The following is an 18,017-nucleotide window of genomic DNA, read 5'->3' as shown; positions in this document are numbered from 1 at the left end:
GCTTATCTGTGATTGTTTTATGCTCACTCCATCTGTTTCTTAATATAGCTCAATAACTTCTTTCACAGTTCAGATTTGCTGATTTTATCACTTTGGGGTTGTGGTTAAAACATTCAGCTCCTTTTATTGCAAGATGCTTAGATAAATTTATGAAAAGTGGCTGGTAGATCATTATCGAATAATTATTTCTCTGAAGGTGATTCCCTTTTTTATTTCAGAAAGAGGTGAAAAAAGTTTCCTGAAAATGAAGATGACAGGTTAGATTATCAGGAGTAAAGTGACATCACTGATTTGTACTAGTCAAATTCAGGTCAAATTTTTTCCCTCATGTTATAGGGAAAAATAGTTAGGTTGCTCTTATGTTTTTGCAAGAACAAGACAATCCAAGAAGCGTGTAGATGCATTTTGTCATCTTCTGATTCATCCCATTTTGCAATAATCTTGTTCTTAGCTTCACATACTATTTGTGAGGATGTTATTACTGGTCATTAATTTTTAAACTGTCACTTTTTTTAGTTTAAATTACTTTATATAAACCTTGCAGAAGATAAAGATCATTATCCATCTTTCATCAGTCCTGTTCTGAGTTGAATGTCTTTAACATATAATGCCAGAGGAGTTCATCTTCAGGAAAGCCATTTCTGGAAGAAAAGTTCTCAGTGATGTTTAGGTGGCAACAAGTCCTGATAGACACCTATCACTCGTGCAGACTGGGAAAGAATCTGAGATGATGGGTAGTAATTTGCCCCACACCTCCTTCTGCTGGTCAGGAAACATTTCAGGCTGAGTTTAGCAAGGTGGGAGGTGTTTTAAGTCCTGCTTCTGCTATTTCCATCTAAGGCTTGGAATGTCCCAGTTCTCCCCTGGTTGAGCACCAGTTGCTGAATGAGTTCACCTAATGAAGCAGGAGGAAGGAGGAATCCATAAGTTTTTCTCCAACTTGTTCCCCATGAGGACAAAGTAATAGGTATGGATTTAAGTTCCCATCTTCTGATTGGACTGCTATCCTTGAAAAAAGAGAGAAAAGAGCAAAGAATTAATTGCATTAAAGTGAAAAGAGAAGTAATCAGGATTACCCATTCTGATCACTTGTCCAGGGCCACTTACCTGAATGATATGAAGTGGCAACTGCTGAGATCAGACAGTGTTGTAATCACTGAAACTCATAGCGGAACAAATGAATCAAGCATTAACTATTTTGGGATGTGGGAGGTACATAAGTGTAATAAAGAAATTATGGATAAATGTGTGGCTTTAATGGAAGATTATAACTACATTGAGAAAGAGTTGGATCTGTCTTGATCTGATTTTTTTTTTTTCTTCAGTAGCTGCCAAAAGCAAATTCCTAGAGAAGAGCACAAGAGGACAAGTGTGTGAGGGCACATTCCTGGTACATTCCCTCTGCTTTCTAGTGATCTCTGATCTCCTTTTTTTTATGAGTCTTTGGTGGCTTTCCTTCCATTAATTTGGTCCTGTATATTATCAGCTCAGGTAAGCTTTTGACATGAACTCATAAACAGTGAGTTTCAAGTAACAGTAAAAAGATCCCTTTTGGACTTTTACTATCTCTTCCATTACAAGAACTAAGGACTAAAATAAAGTTACCTGGAAGTAGGTACAAAATTGTTCTCTCCCTGATCTTTTTTTTTTCTCTTGCTACTTGCAGTCTGTGCTAAATATCCTCCTTCAGCTTTCCTCTTCTAAGATGGAAAGTCCTCATTTTTTTAGTCTTTCTGTATACAAAGGTTGTTCAGTGCCTCTGCCACTCTTTGTACCTTTCTCAGGTTTACTTTCTTTATTTTGATTTATTTATTGTGTTATTAGTTAGCTGATTTTTGTGTGGTAGCAGTTCAGAACCTAATAAGCACAGTAATTTGCATTTCTGATGACTACAGTGTTACCATAAAAGAATGGGTTTTAATCATTTGGAGATTTCTGATGTGTATATGCAGTTCAGTACCCATGACAATGCATTTTTATACTTTAATTAAGCTTCTTGAAGTACAGAATTCCTTTTTTAAAGTTTCCATTTTCCCAGTGAGAAAAACAGTCTGACCTAGATATAGTTTCTGTGGCATTTCATTCTCTTCTGCATGGGGAATAGATGTCAGAGATATATCAGGTGACAAACCAGGAGATCCCAGGTCTCTCTAGAGTTCAGGAATAACTCTTCTTCATCTTTTTTCTCTCTTGTGATGGGTATGATCACTTAGTATTTGGATACTCTAGATAAATACAGCATATTAATTTCTAAGGCTATTTTTAAAGGAATAAATATGGCTTTTGATGACTCTTAGCTCCAGGAAATAAATCCCTTCCTAGGATGGCTTGAAAAGTGTCATTTGGGCCTCTCCCTCACCCAGAACAAGGTGTAGAGCTGAACTCCTGATGATGAGAAACTTAATTATGGGTTTTATTTATATATCTTTAAAAATTCTTCCAGGAAAGTGGCAGTGTGCATCAGGCTTTTGAAGTTAGCACCTTTGGGTTGCTGTGTGCAAATGGATGTTCCTGTAGGACCTGATTTTTTCTGTCCTTGGAAACTGTTTCTGATGCTTCCTCTGCAAATAACTTTTATGTTGCTTTTTTTGACCCTTCTTGGTTTTTGGGGGCTTTTTTTGTTTTTTTGTTCCTAATGTAAGCAAAGTGAGCATCAAGCATGCTCACACAATGCCATTTGAGTTTTGTTGCTGAGGCTTTTCTGGGCAGAAGTCATGCAGATTGGGAGACCTAAAAATCTAGAACAGACCTGGCAAAACTTATTTTGCATTAATTATTGCTTTGAAAGTAGCCATTTCCAAACACTTCAGAGAAAGGTGTAGTAACATCATTTTAGTATCTTATGTATCATCTTTAGTATCTTATTTTACATCTTTAGTATCTATGTTTTAATATCTTCTCAGGATAAATTAGTTTTTTCCTTTTCCCAGATAGTGCATGACAAAAGTTTGGGAGCACAAGCATGAGGTTTTGATACCTGGCAGACCTGTGGGTATTTTCATCAGGCCAAGATGTGCCTTCTTTGCAGAGTTAGCTGCATTCACACAAATCTTGCTGTCAAATAGGCTGCTTTGATAGAATCCCATCTGCCTTTTGAAGGCTACAGAAACACCATGTGTGGAGGGATCAGAAAAACAGACCAGGTGTGTTCTTTTCCTCTTTCAATACATCAAAATGTAAGTAGTTATCCTAGGTTTTTGGGGTTTTTTTGATGCTCTGCTCAACTTCATCTCCTTGAAGTTCAGATATTTCAAGAACAGTCAGAATAAATTAATGTCCTTTTATTCCTTGTTCCCATGATCTGCTAGAAAGGTTATCCTCCCATATTGGCCCTAAAAATGCAATTCTTCTAGCAAACACCAGCTGTATTTTGTCCCAAAACAGTACTACAAGCTGTTGTCCTGATTCTTAAGTATACTTCAGAACAATATTTTGTACTGTTCTTTCCTAACTCTTGTCCCTTATTAACATAACTTATGTTAGGAGGTGGTTTTGCTTCCTGTCCCTGAAAGAACATCCTTGCAAGGTTGCAGGCACTTCCCTGCTCTGTCTGTAATTTGAAGTAGGATTAATTAGCTCAGACTCTGGACTCTATTAACATGGTGTAGGTGGTGTCTGGACAGGAGGTGCCTGATGTCTTGCACAGGCACAGAAAGCACCTGGCTCTTTGCATCTCCCTGAGTGCATGGGAAGTGTGATCACATCCCATGGGAATGGTGGCATTGCCATGATGAATGTGCTTGTGCCATGGCAACGTCCTGCAGGCAAGGGAACAGTCCCAAACCAGCCTGATGCAAGAATAACCTCACTGAAAAATAATATTGAAATGAGGCTTCCCAAGGCTGTGTTGCTGCCTGCCATGGTATTTTGGAGTTTAAAGGACTTTGTGCCTGGAACTGGATCTGTTCCCAAAACATGGGTTCTTCTCTCTCCAGGGACTGTTTCACATTCCATACTGTGGTACATAATCTGCCACTCCTCATTTTATCTCATAACATTAATTTGATGAGTTAAAGACCATAGCCTGACTGGTTTTGCACATCAGAAATGGGAACCACAGAGTTGGGATTTTGCAGAAATGTGATGTTTGGGACTCTTAGCCTGGCACCAAAGGATTCCCATTGCTCAAAGGACTTTGTCCAGTGCTGGGCTGGTACCCAGGGCAGGCACTGCCATCTCCCCAGCCATTCACTAAAATAGCTAAAGATGCAGGAACTGGATGTATCAGAAACAGAATCTTTGCTCTCAGTGAGACCTTTGTTCCTCAGGAACAACCTGAATACAGGTTTAAAAAATCTGCTTTTGACTTGTCAGCCTAGACAGAAAAATCTGCACTTTGTTTTGGAGATTCATCAGGGTTCCTTCCCTGCTGAGCATTGCTACCGAATTTTAAATTTTATCCTATTTTAAAACAGAAAAAAACATTCAAATTTGCACTGTATCAATATTTTTTCACCTGGCTGCAAGCTTTCTTGCTTTGCTTTTTGTCGAGTCTAACTCCTTAAATTTATCACCTTAATACTTTCAAAATTCCATCCCAAAGAGGCAAAATAATATTTTGCATTATTTTTATAAAGTGGAATAAGATAGTTTGGCTTTAAGTATTAAAAATAACCCTGATAGTCTCTCCCAGGGGATTCTTGTATTCTTTTTCCACATTGAATTACACTGTCCTCTAGTGGATGTTTGAAGCAATTGTTTTTGTGTTTGTGGTTTTTTCACACTGCCCTGATACAGTCGGTTTAATCGTCATTTTCAAATAAACCATAAATGTTGTCAGATAGAAGAAGCAAGAGGATTAGAGTAATATTTCAAAATCGGATAAGAAAAAGCTACGTTTGACTTGTGGTCCAAGTTATAATAATGTAGAGAAATTTAAAAATATTTGTATCTGACTTATCAGTTGGAGCAGCAAGATATAGAGGGAAGAACATCTGTATTTTATTGCATTTTTATTATATTGTGTTGAGCATTGGAGATAATCTGCTTCCTTTACACTGAAATGGATTTTGTAAACTGTGAAGGAATAAATAACGAAGACCAATGGAATAATAGGAAGGATTAATGCAATGTGCTAGGTTCAAAGTGAAGAACTATGCATCCCATTTTACCCACTGGTTTGATTTTTTTTTTTCTTAATAATGCTACCTACCTCTTAAAAGACGTGGGGCATAGAACTTTGGGCAACAAGAACAGTAACTAATCCAGGTAAACTCAGCCATCTCCAAAGGGCTTGGAAAAATTTCTCACTTCTTTTTCTGTCTGAGCCTCCAAACAGGTAGCAAGGAGACTCATTTTCTCCTTGTCAGCTTGAAGATTTCATTCTTTAAAAAGAACCAATGTGTAGCTGCTAGGAAGTTCAAGGAGAGACTGTCCCTTGCTTACCTGTAGCTAATTAAATGTATGTTCCTGGGATTCTCTAATCCTGGCAAAGCTGTGGTCATGTAAATGTGTTTTACCCTGCACACCTCTCAGCTGCAGCAATTGATGCTCTGCTCTTGGTAAAGGTCCCCACAGCCTTCCAGCTCTGTGAAAAAGGAGTTCCATGCCTCTCACTGTTATTAAGGCCAAACTGTAGCCTGGACATGGTTTGAGATGTGATGAACACCCTTTTTTTTAGCTGAGATTCCCTGGGGGTTGAGGCATCCAGCATCTCTGGAGAACATACATCCAGTATCCCTGGATGGGAATATCCATCTCTTAAGCTTCTGAGGATTGTGTATATTTGTGGTACTGGACATTTGGTCTAGCTGTAGGTACAGCTTTACTGAGCAAGACTGGGGGACACAAGACCTGTTTTAACCTCAGAAGATCCTAGAAGCCTCAACACAAAAACGTGGTTGGCAACTGCACTGTACAAACCCACCCATGTAGATGTGACCTCTGGCATCCTGGAGAAGAAAACTTGGCAAATATGTCCTATTCCTATTGTCTGGGTACACTTTTAGCTGATGAAGGAGTTAGGAGTGGTCAATAAATGAAGTAAATCAGCTTGAGATGGAAAGGTGGGGTTTTTTTTTTTTCAGATTTCAATCAAAGCAAACTGTAAGCAAGTTCTTTGCTAGTGTAGCTTTTAATTTGCTGCTGATGGAGTTTTACTGACAGTTGCTGAGTAGCTTGTTTTCAACTAAAATGGGTGAGCTTCAGAGCAACAATTTACAGCAAGGTCAGTGATTATATTGGTGATTTTGTAATAATATTTATAGTTCACTTATGTGAGTGTTCAGGTGTCTGTGTGTGCCTCTGAAGTCGCAAGGCAGGCATCTGACATTACTCACTGGAAAACTGTTGCAAGTCTTTCCTGCTGTCACCAGATGAGATAAATGGGGAAGAAAGAGAAGGACGTTTTTAAAAGAGCTTCTCATTAAAAAAAAAAACACAATAGCAAAAACTTTCAAGGGGATCTGAATGTTGCAATACTTTTGGGTTTTGAGTGATCTTGGTGTCAGCCTTCCTGAAATATTTTGTCAAAATGCATATTTTAAAGCACAACTTCTTAAAAATGGCCAAACCTATGCTCCACTGTACATTTTCAGTAGTATTCAGAAGAGATCTGTGCTGTACAATCGTGGTCTTGGTGATCTGGGGTTTGATTTTTATGGGGCAGTTCTCTAGTTTTCTATCTGGCCTCACAGTTTGGTACTTAATAATATACCTTCTGCTCCTGACAGGCAGTAACTAAGAAGGTGTTATCACAACTGGCTAACACATTTCCACCTTCTCCCAGGTCCTAAAAGCACTTTGGGGGTTCTCCCTGGTTTCAGGGCCAGGGTTTGTGTGTCTGCAGGGACAGTTGGAACCAGGAGCTGCTTTGGCATCAGCTCGGATGCTGGTACAGGCACAGGAGAGGGGTGTTGGTGTGCAGGGACAGGGAAGGAGAACTCAAAACAGCTTCTATCCTGGTTGCCCATGCTTAGATCATCCTCAAATGATTGCGAAACTGCAGCCTAAGTGAATTTGCATTCACATTTGGTTTTGTTTTATGTGAGACTCGGAGGTTTACTTTGTACGACATCTCTGCCATCGTTCAGTGCTACAGCACGTTGTTATCCTGAGCCTCTTGTAATCATCCTGTGGTAATGACAGTGGTGGAAAACGAAGGAGAAATAACAACTTGCAAGTGTCAGGTTTTTGTCCTCTCTCTTTTTGTGTACAGAATTTGTGGTGTTAGTGCAGACTCTGAAGGATGTTCAGCAGACGGGAATGCAGCTGCTGCAGACAGCGAGACGTCCTGTGTATAGATTTATAAATGGGCTGTAGGAAAGGTGGAAAGCTTTATAGGTGCCTCTAGTAGCCCTTAAGTGGATGATGATCAGATGTCAGTGTGCATTTTGTCAAGGCCAAGAGCATTTTAGAGGGAGAAATTAAGAAGAAAATTTAGTAAATGTGCACATATATCTATTTTCCAGAGTGCGGGCAGGTGTACTAAAGCTGCTCCTGCTGCACCTAAAACACCCTTAGTTGCATGGAACCTGGCAGCTTTGTGGGTTATGTTGGTGCCCCAGTAAAATTCTAACAGTAATCTCCTAGCACCATTCCTCCAGTTCCTGTACAATTACACTTACTTGGAGTGGAAGCTTTTTGGTGCCAAACATTCAAAGCAGAATTTCAGTCTTTGTCAAGGCCCACAGAAAGTCACTGTAAGTTAAACCTGTTAGATTTATTACTAAAGAAACATAGATTTTATACAGCTGAACATAGTTATATCTAGTTTCTTTTACAAAGAGGAAAGACTGTGTCTCTGCATAGATGTGCATGCAGTACTTGGGAGCTCTGGGATTAGTGGCTATTCCCATATTTGCAAGGATTCAGTGCCATATCCAGCATGGAGACACTGATAATGCAGCCCTCACTTGGTTCCTGGGACTTTTGCTTCCCAGCATTGATGCTTAGAACTGGCAGAGTGCAGGCTGTTACCACTGTTGATGATGATGATGATGTCTTGATGATATTTTGGGTTTTCTTACTTCTCCAGAGGAGTCCAGAGTCAGCTACAAGTCTATTTGGTGGTGATTTCACGTCTATTAATTGTCTTGGTGAGTGGAAAGAACCCAACTTGTGGATATGCTGCTATCCTTAGTTGCCTTAATAATGGCACTGAAACATAAAACCATTTTATAAGGCATCTTCTTGGGTACCATCAGTTATTAGAACAGTAATGCTGTCAAGTAATGTGCATGGAGACATTTTGCCCTCTTCTTATGTCTGATGTTCCACACACATCAGGTACTGAGCATGCTAAGATGAAATGGTTCTGGTGTACAGTGGGAGGTTTATCTTTTTTACAGACTTAAATAATACAAAAATTGTGCATTCTCTCTGCACATGAAATACCTTTTCATCCATTGACTGGGTCTGAATGTTAAAGTTCTTTCAGTTGGAAATGCAAGATCTAGTCAGGCTACAGAAGCATATATAGGCAATGTTCACCAATTTCAGAAGAATTAAAGTGAATCTCAGCATCATTTGGACTGATCTTTTGGCTTATTTGGAAGATTAGAATAAAACCCAAGATTGAATTCTCTACCTGATTCAGTTTCTTATTGATTGAATGCTTTCAGACCCTGCTCTAATTTAACAGTGTATTTTTATTAAAGCCAAGCATACAAACATCAATTATCAAAGCTGCATCTAATTTCCTTTTAACTTTTTTTTCTCCCTTTGCTGCCAATGGATTAGAAGACCTGATTAGAATTCAGCTTGAAAGCTGCAAAGTAGATCCTTAAATGAGAATGTCTGCATTAGGAATTAAAATATCTGTACTGGGCATAAAATCCTCCTCCTAATCTGTAATAATGTAAACACACTTGGTTAAGTTGATCTGTCACATGCCTGGTGCAATGTCCCTGAATTAGGAGCAGGCATTAGAAAGGGTGGAACAGTGTCTGTGGTTTGTCCTGCTGATAGAATACATCACTGGAATGTTTTAACATCAAAGTGCTTTGCACAGATATCTCCTTATCATAAGGGTTAAGGTGATAAGAGTTTGGAGGGTTCTGGTTTTACTTTGCTTCTACTGCTTGGGCACGTGTAAATAAAGTTTGTGTTAGGGGGGTAGAAACAAAGTAAAGAAAAAGAGACTTCTAAGGTTTTACTATTGGCTTCAACACAGTTAATGATTTTATAACCACACAAAGGTCAAATAATTCCAGCAGCATCACCAGTTTTCTATCCAGAAGACAATAATCTGGTAAATGGATGCATTTCACATGCTGTTAAAGTGTTGTCTCATGTCTAAAGTATAAGAAAGTTATAAAATCAATTAAATTGTATTGTCTGATTTGACTGGATTATTAAATTCCTTCTGAATCCCAGTGTGCCCTAGGAAGCCACATCATGACCCACATGCATGCTCTTACTGCTGTCATGTGGTCTGAATCAGGGTACTAAGTTCAGAGGCAGACATTTGGGTTTCAGGATTTTTAAGGGAGTTTATTAGTGATGATTGCTCTATTTATACAGCATTAGAGATCTTTCATGCTTTGAAAAGGCACAGGAGGATTCTGCTTATAGTATCAGGATGCCCAAAAGAGTTAGTGAATCTTAATTGGATGACTCCACTGCAAATAGTAAGAGGAGACAAGTAGCAGGGGTAGGCAGCATCCTGGAAAAAGAGATGAAAGAGTTGGTGCCTGATAAGCTTGAGAGGAGAATATGGGGCTGTGTGTGTTCAGCTGGGAACTGTTGTGGCTGCATTTGGGTGATGCCATGAGAAGTCTTGGGGCTGCAAGGTGATGAAAGAGATGTCAACAAGGTGGTCTCGTTGCCATCTTCTTTTGAGAGCTCTGTGCTAGCATTGGGGTTTGATAGTGCAATGGAAGCACTGCATGTGCTTCTAATGCTGGTTTTACAGACTGGGGAGTCTTGCTTAAGGAGTGGGAAGTGTGTGCTGAGTTGGTTTCTTATTTTTATCACTGCATTATGGATGGCAGAATTACAACGAGTGGTGAGCTTCCAGTCTGTGTGTGTGACTGCACATCCCAGGAGTTAATTGTCACATCCTGTCTGCAGAGAAGTATTAAACCTGCTTGGGCAGAGCTATAAACGTGTGTGGCTGCAGGGGATTTTCTTGGTGCTGGTATAAGTCTGGTTACCTGGAGGTGGGCAGAGTGAATCTGTTCATCTTGTGCAGTGAGTTAAGGATAACTGCATTTGACATCATGCACAAGTGAAATCCAGTGATATTTCATTCCATCAGACCTAATCCCTTCCTTATCTTGTCTTCTTTTGAGTCAATGTGATTCTAGCAAAGCTTGTTTGGAAGGAAAGCTCATGGGAGAGAATCCTGAATGTTGGGGAATAGCTCCACTAGGGGATGGGAAGGAGTGTAGGGGCACTGGGATGGGGTCACTTCCTAAGCCATGGTGGGAAGCCTGGCCTGTGAATTTGGGTTCAATACTGTGGTACCTTTGCAAGTGGAGAGAAACCATAGTAATATCCTGTATGTATTAATGTTATGAAAGGTAATTTCATAACATTATGAATGAATTTAGTGCAGGAATTTCTGTTTTCGGAAACTAATGAACAGCAGTATTTTGAGGTTATCAATTAAATCTGTTGTAATGAATGTTCTTCATTACATGCCTCTCCTTGTTAATTAGAAGGGATTTTTACTCCTCTTTATCAACTGAGGGCAAGTACATTACCTTTTCCTCTGTACTGCTTATGATAAAGTGCATATCCAGATTGTTTTGGGAAGTGTCCACATGCATATTTAATTGCATGGGCAGTGCACATCCATACAGTTTTATGAGCTCCATCCTCTGATGATTATTAAAAAATACCTTTTTATTTATATTTATAAGTAGAAATTCACCTTTCGTGTGTAGTTATGTGCTTATGACATTATTTACCATGCCAGTTTAGACCAAGGCACTTAATCACTGCTACACACTACAGAATCAGTAGACTCAGAATCAAGCTCTTAGTACAGAGGTGAAGTTTGTACCTTCCATAAATGAGAAGCTGCCTAGCAAGGGGAATTTGGATCCTGGTTTAGATCTTTCACCTGTGTGTATTTAAAAAAAAAAAAAAAAAAGCCAAAACAAAACACAGAAACCCCTCACAACCTGATTCTTATTCTGTTTCTTTCCTGCAGGTTGAAGCAATACTTGTAAACATTTTTGGTGGGATTGTTAACTGTGCCATTGTGGCCAATGGTATTACCAAAGCCTGCAGAGAGCTTGAGCTGAAGGTACCACTGGTGGTCAGACTGGAAGGTGAGTGCCTCTGGTTTCAGAAAAAATCATCCCTCAGGTGCAGAGTAATTCACTTTGGCTGTCCTCTGTCTGGGAACTCTAAATAGATTAATCCCACAGAATCAGAGTATATCCAATTCTTTGGCCATAGCATGACCTGAAGTCAGTAAACTCTTTTCCTTACATATTTCTGTACATCTGGGGGTGCTCAAAGCAATGAAATTTTGCAGTGAAAACATTATGGATTTGCTTGTAAGATTTGCCATGCAAATATTTTGATGCAAGTTTCTGTTTACTCGAAGGAATTTCTTTTCCAAATGGTTTGGGGTTTTTTTTTTGGTTGGTTGGTTGGTTTGGTTTGAGTTTGTTTTTTTTTTTTACTGAATGCAATTCCACATAGTTTTCTTCATTTTACTAGAATATAAAAATTTAAAGAGATTTTAGAAACAGTATTTGTGAGAGAATACTGTAACATATTTGTCTGCCCAAATATTGAATCCAGCCAAAATCCAGTACAAAACCAGAAGATTTAGTAATGGTAAGGAATATTTATATATATTTTTAGGTAAATCCAGCATTGTTAAATTGGAAACACAAAAATAACAGAGAGGTGAGGAAGAGCACCCTTTGGCAGTTACTTTTTTTTTGGTTCTACCTATTCTGGAGTTTCTCCTTTTCAAAAACTAAAGTCATCTGGACTCATGAAAATGCAGGATACCCATGAAGGGCTTTCCCCTCTCTCCTTCTCCTGTTCCCATTACAGGTGACATGCCAGGGGTTGGATACCACAACCTATGACAATTGTGTCCTGGAAAAGTTTCACAGCAGGGCTTGGATGCTTCCCAAAGTGCATTCCTGGTTTAACGTGGGAAGCTTGTTTGATGTAGGAAGTGCAGGGAAATCTGAATAATATAAAATGGATTTTAGAAACAAATAGTGAAAATTTTCTTGGGATGATGGAGAACCACTGAACAACTGAAGAGAGTAAGGAGATAGTTTAAGATGGATGAATGAGAAGCTGATGGGTGTTGGTTAGAATCAGGGAAGTTTCAGAATATAAACTCTCATTGTTTATAAGCTCCAGGCAATGTTGGTTTAGCTTTTTTTGTCACTGCAAAAAAAATTTCCAATCTGTCATAGCTGGAAAACAGTTTATCAAAATGGAAAGACTTTCTCATCTATTGTAACTGTTCTTTTTAAAGTGAAGATACTGGAAAGCTTTTAGTTTTCCTTATAAACCAGGAAATAGTTGCAAGTTGCTTCTTACACATTCTTTGAGACCAGTATAAGAGAAACAAGAAAATCAACTCACTCATTTGAAACTGCAGTCTGCAAGGTCTGCCACTGGGTTTTCTTGGCCTTTCTCCAGTGCTTTTGATACTTTAGTGATAGTGAAGTGTGTTTTTTTTTAATGTGATTTCTGAGAGATTCCAAGAGGCAAAGCTGGGCTGAGTGAGGAGAGTCCTGGTGCTGCTGCAGGTGGAATTTGTCTGGAGCAGATGTGGGGCAGGAGAGCTGCTTGGGGGCTGCCCAAAACCCTGCAAAGGGGACTGCAAGGTGCCTGTTCCTCTTGTCCCTGCAGCCTTTTTGTGTCCTGCTTCACCCAGAGATGCTGAAACTGAATCTTCAGAACATCTAACACAGATTTTAATGCAAACATCTTTTCTCAGTCATCTTCACACTCCTTTTGGCATAATGTTTATCTCAAATGCTTTTTCATTCCTTCTCTTGTTCCTGGTGACACCCATCAATTCATCCTAAACAGAGAGATGTGATGTTTAAAGCCTCCAGGTGTTGTACTTAAAAACTGCTTGTAACTCCTGCTTTCTCTGCCTCCTTAATAACAAGAAATATATATACACATACATCTGGTTCTCTCAGTCTTCTCTCAGAAATCAGTCCCTCTAATTCCTTAATCATCTTCATTCTTCTTTGAAATCACAGCAGGTTATCCAAACATTTCAGGTTTTTGAATTAATAATGAGTACTGTGGAAGTAATAAGGTTACCCAACACTTTTTAAAACATCATCAATAACATTTTACACTTCAAACTGAGAAAAAGGGACAAGTACTTTTTTTGGATTTCCATTTTAAACATTTTCCCAACAGAAGGTTCATGATTTATTCCCAGAAATCTAACAGATTTGTGACCTGCACTGAAAAGTCTCTATGCCTACATGCACTGTAGTACAAATGTCTTGGTGACTCGAGTTTTAAGCAGTCAAATCTGTCTTGATTTAGCAGGATTCTGTGGACAAATCTTTGTTCTCAGTTGTATAATAATTACAAGCTGTTTTACCAGTGGATAAAGAAAGGATTATTCTCCTCTTTGAAAATGGTAACTTTATAATTACATGTATTTACTTGCCTTATCAGAAAAGAACTCACCAGCTGAGACACAGGATTATTGTTAAAAAACTCCTGGAGAAATGTAGAAACCACATATCCCAGTTTTTGTCTTTTACAGATGTAGAAAACTGGTTTATGCAGCATTTTATTCTCCTTTAAAATGTAAAATTCTTCAAATAGGTTTTGGGAAAACTAACTAGGAATGCTGAATAGAAGCCAAGCCTTGTTTCTCATTTATGTGGCTCAGAGTTAGATGAAAAGAGGAAAGAATAAAGAAGAATTGGGAATTAGATGTTCTTGTCCTATGCTAGAAATTTTACATTCTTTCTCTTTCAGCTGAAGACTTCTCTCATAGCAGAATGTTTTGGATAGAGCAGATTTAGTTTTTATGATAATCCTCTCAAGACAAGAGGGCATGGTCTTAAGTTGTGCCAGGGGAAGTTTAAGTTAGATATTAGAAAGAATTTCTTTATGGAGAGGGTGATCAGACATTGGAATGGGCTGCCCAGGGAAGTAGTGGATTCTCCATCCCTGGAGATATTTCAAAAGAGACTGGATGTGGCACTCAGTGCCATGGTCTAGCAACCACAACGGCGGTTCAAGGGTTGGACTCGATGATCTCTGAGGTCCCTTCCAACCCAGCCAGTTCTATGATTCTATGATTCTCTCTTTCTTAGGATGTACCCAATGTCTTCTACCCTTACGTCTTATTTACCTGAAAAAAAATGATGTTCCAGTGTCTTGCATCCTCTCCAGCCATCAGCATCAGTGGCAACTTAGCCTCTTCCTTATGGTTTTATGCCAGGGCAAGTGAATAAATGAATATTATCAAAATCCTATCAGAGATTGGGGATTTTTCATCTGGTTCTTTTTTGTTCAACCTAGGTAGTCCTCTGGACTCATTTGTGACAATGTGCTGGTATAATCTTACAATTTATAGAACCATACTTAGGTGGAATATTTATTACTAGGATTTGAAGGCAATAAGTTGAATAGATTTGCTTTGCTAGTGAAAGCAGAGATTTCAAACCAATAGAACTGTAAATGTGAGCAATTCCACACAGGCAGATAGAGACCTCGTTTCTGAACCCAGGTTTCAGGAGTAGGATATTTAGATTAAAAAAACCTGAAAGTATCTGCTGATAAAATTGCATCTTTCCTGTTTTGCTGTTGACTGTCATTGACAGTAATATGTGTCAGAAGGGAAAAAATGTCTTTTTTTTTTGTTTTGTTTTTTTCATCTGAAAGCAATTCCCTTATTGGAGTTAAATTTAAAAAAAGCAAACTAACAAAAGAAAAATACCCAGAAAAATACCAAACAAAACCCAAACCCCAGTAACAAAAGCCATGTAGCCTTCAGTCCTGGGAATTCTGAGCATTTCTGAGTTGGCTGAAGTGTAGGGAAAGGGCAGGTTATTTTGATGGCCTGTGTGTGGGATTCTGTTTACAGTTCTCTGACACCATCCAGTGGCAGGAGGTTAATGTTAGAAGAGTGGGATTATTTATTTGTTCATTTAAATGGCTGCTGCAATAGGATGATGCCATTTGTAGATTTTTAAATCTTTCCAGGGTTTTCTGAATGTTTACTTTTAAAACTCTTACCTCTGCTTTCTGCAGGACCACGTTAGAATTTCTGTATTCTCCATGGAACTAAAATACCTATTACAATGGGATAAAAAGCTGACATTAAAAAAAATTGAAATTATGGCAAATTAAATGCTTGCTGGAAAGCATGTTTTGTTGTGTGGCTTGCATATAAAACAGCATTTATTGAATAAGTACAAACTGTAACCTTATTCTTTTGCCTAGAGTAAGATTTTTTTCACCTTTTATATTTTCATTTGTCTGCATAAAGTCCCCACTTCTTTCTTAGTGGACTCTGTTCTGTATTGATTTTGTAATGCATGTTAGACAAGTGGTGTGTAGAGCAATCAATGCACCACAGAACAGAACCAATGCATTGTTCCCACTCTGACCTGTTAGTAAATTAATACTGTTCACTTAGTGAAGAGCAAAGTTTTAAATATGTGACTCTCACAAGCAACATAATATTTTTATCTGTAGGAAAACATCCAGGAAGTTTTTTCCCTCTTTCCAGTTTTTTCTCCTCACAACACTGTGCCCTGTAAATCCTATTTGATATGAGGACAATCTTGACTGCTTTAAATGTTTATCACACAATAAGAGATAAATAATAAGAGGTAAATAAGAAGAGATAAAACTTTCAAGACTTGATGGGAATTGCTATACAAATGGGAGGGACTTAACAGAGCAAGAAAAAACCTTCCTAATGCAGTAGCAGCATCCTGTATAACATTATATGGGAATCCTGACTTAAGCACACTGAGGACACAGACTTTAGGATTTCTCAGTTTCTTTTGTGTTATTTCAGGCTTTTTATAAAATCTGCCAAAAAGCCACAATCAGCCTTTAAAAGTGAACATTCTGGAAAGTGCACAGTAAAGAGTCTGCTCCTTGCTTAGTTAATAATTAAGGATATAATTACTTTATAGCTCTAAATACAATTAAAAATCATTTTGCTAGGTCTATGAATTACAAAGTAATTAAGCATTTTGGCATGGCAAATAACAAGAAATTTGATGTGGAGGAGAGGAATAGGATTTATCCTATACAGAATCAGTTCAGAGTCTTGTGTCTGTAACTTGTGGTGTGATCCCAAAGTGTGGAGCCCCCTTCCTCAGCAGGATATCTGACTCCAAGTTCTCCTGGGATGCAGAGAATATCAGTGACCAAAACTGTCACTTGGCTGTGCTAGAGAAAGCTCTGGAGAATTCACAGGTTTTGTGGCTTTTGCGTTCCTTCAGGAATGTGCTAGAGTAAATGGGGAGGTGATGCATGTGTCCCATGCATGTGAAAAACATGCTTTCTGGAAATATTTTTTTTATTTTTTTTTTTTCCTTTGCTGTGCATGTAATCTCTTGACTAAATTTGAGTCCTTCCTGTACAAAATGAAGCACTTGTACTGTATGGGCTCCCTTGCTGCAGGATAACAGAACAGCAGGAGAAGGGGGAATGGTGGCATGCTGAACACTTCCAGATGTCTTTTTGGGCTTTTGGGTGCTTGGTTTTTGTTTTGGGTTTGGTGGTTGTTTTTAGCATGTTTTGGTGCTTGGTTTTAGCTTTTTTTTTGTTTCACTGCTTTTTTTGTTTGGATTTTGGTTTTGGTTTTACTTTTTATACAAAAATGAAAAAAAAAAAACCCAAACCGTATTCAAGAGCAGTTCAAAACCAGTTCTGTATTTCAGGATTACCCAAATAGTCCATTTTGCAGCTCTCAGTTAACATGGGTGATTTCTGTTCACTGACTGATCAGCTGTACCTGATTGTTGTCAGTAAATGTGTTAAATCCTCTTCTTAGTAAATGTGTCAAATCTTCTGAGTGCCTTAAAGGGCTGTTCCCTGACCCATTATCCAGCTCTTGCTGGATGTCCCTCCTGACTCTGGTTGCTGGATGGACCCTTTTAATCTACACAAAACCCCTTCTGGGGATGCAAGTGCTGTTACCAGGTTGCTCTGTCTGTCCAAATTGTCACTGAAATTAACAGTTCCTTCTTTTTAGCTCAACCTAAACCACTCCCTGAATCTGTTTTTAACCTGAACTGATGTGTAGTTTGAAGCATTAACAACTTTTATAGAGATTTAATGGACGATGCTCATTTATTCATTAATGTAAATGACTAATTATAGCCAATGTTCTTCCCTAGGAACAAATGTTCTTGAGGCTCAGCGTATCCTGGATGAGAGTGGGCTCCCTATCACCTCTGCAAATGACCTTGAGGATGCAGCAAGGAAGGCAGTGGCCAGTGTGGCCAACAAGTAACAACCTGGAGATATCCTGATGGGAAGTGTCTGGCTTTCACAAGACCTCATTCCTGTTCTTACTTCAGAGAGGATTAGTGGATTTTTTTCTAAGCAGTCCTCAGTGTTGGTGGACTGGATCTGGGACACGTGGCAAACTGGGGCCCTAGGCTGGCAAGTTAGTCTTAAGAAATTTTACAGCTCCATTCTTGAAAGGTTTGTCTGTGATTGTATAATTTTGGTAATTCAGAATTGTATTTGTTATTCAGAATTGTAATAATTAAGATTTTGCAAAGCCCTTTTTCATTGTTCCTTCCAAATTTGTCACTGATAAATTCATGATAAGATACAATAGTTAGTAGTTGACTTCTATCAGCAGGATTATTCTTTAATCAAACAGATGTAGCTCACCTATTTCACAGTATTTTTGTTAATTTTTTAATATTGATAAGAGTCAGCAAACTAATAGTGGGTTTATATTTTTATGCACTTTTACAATAATGTAAACAACTGAACTTAGAATATCTATTTTTATTCAAATCAATAATGTAATAGTGTTTATTTTCTTTCTGAGGAATCACACATTTTGCCTTAATATTATTTTGTTTTGTAGATGCCAAAGTATACCTCACAACAGGAAAAGGGATTGA

The 18,017-nt window shown here is 38.4% G+C and overlaps 1 protein-coding gene across 1 annotated transcript in view; it reads left to right on the top strand.

Annotated features, from left to right (window-relative positions):
- The window catches only part of SUCLG2 (succinate-CoA ligase GDP-forming beta subunit), a 117,568-nt gene extending 99,847 nt beyond the window's left edge, over positions 1-17,721 (top strand). Inside the window, exons 10-11 of the mRNA XM_030458633.1 lie at positions 11,099-11,219; positions 17,274-17,721. Coding sequence (XP_030314493.1) covers positions 11,099-11,219; positions 17,274-17,389 — 237 coding nt within the window. The 3' untranslated portion in view covers positions 17,390-17,721. The remainder of the gene's footprint in view (positions 1-11,098; positions 11,220-17,273) is intronic.
- The last annotated feature ends 296 nt before the right edge of the window (positions 17,722-18,017 follow it).

This window comes from Calypte anna, chromosome 12 (genome assembly GCF_003957555.1).
Source record: "Calypte anna isolate BGI_N300 chromosome 12, bCalAnn1_v1.p, whole genome shotgun sequence".
NCBI lineage: Eukaryota > Metazoa > Chordata > Aves > Apodiformes > Trochilidae > Calypte > Calypte anna.
The sequence above is the reverse complement of the archived record's forward strand: the minus strand, read 5'-3'. Positions and strand labels throughout refer to the sequence as shown.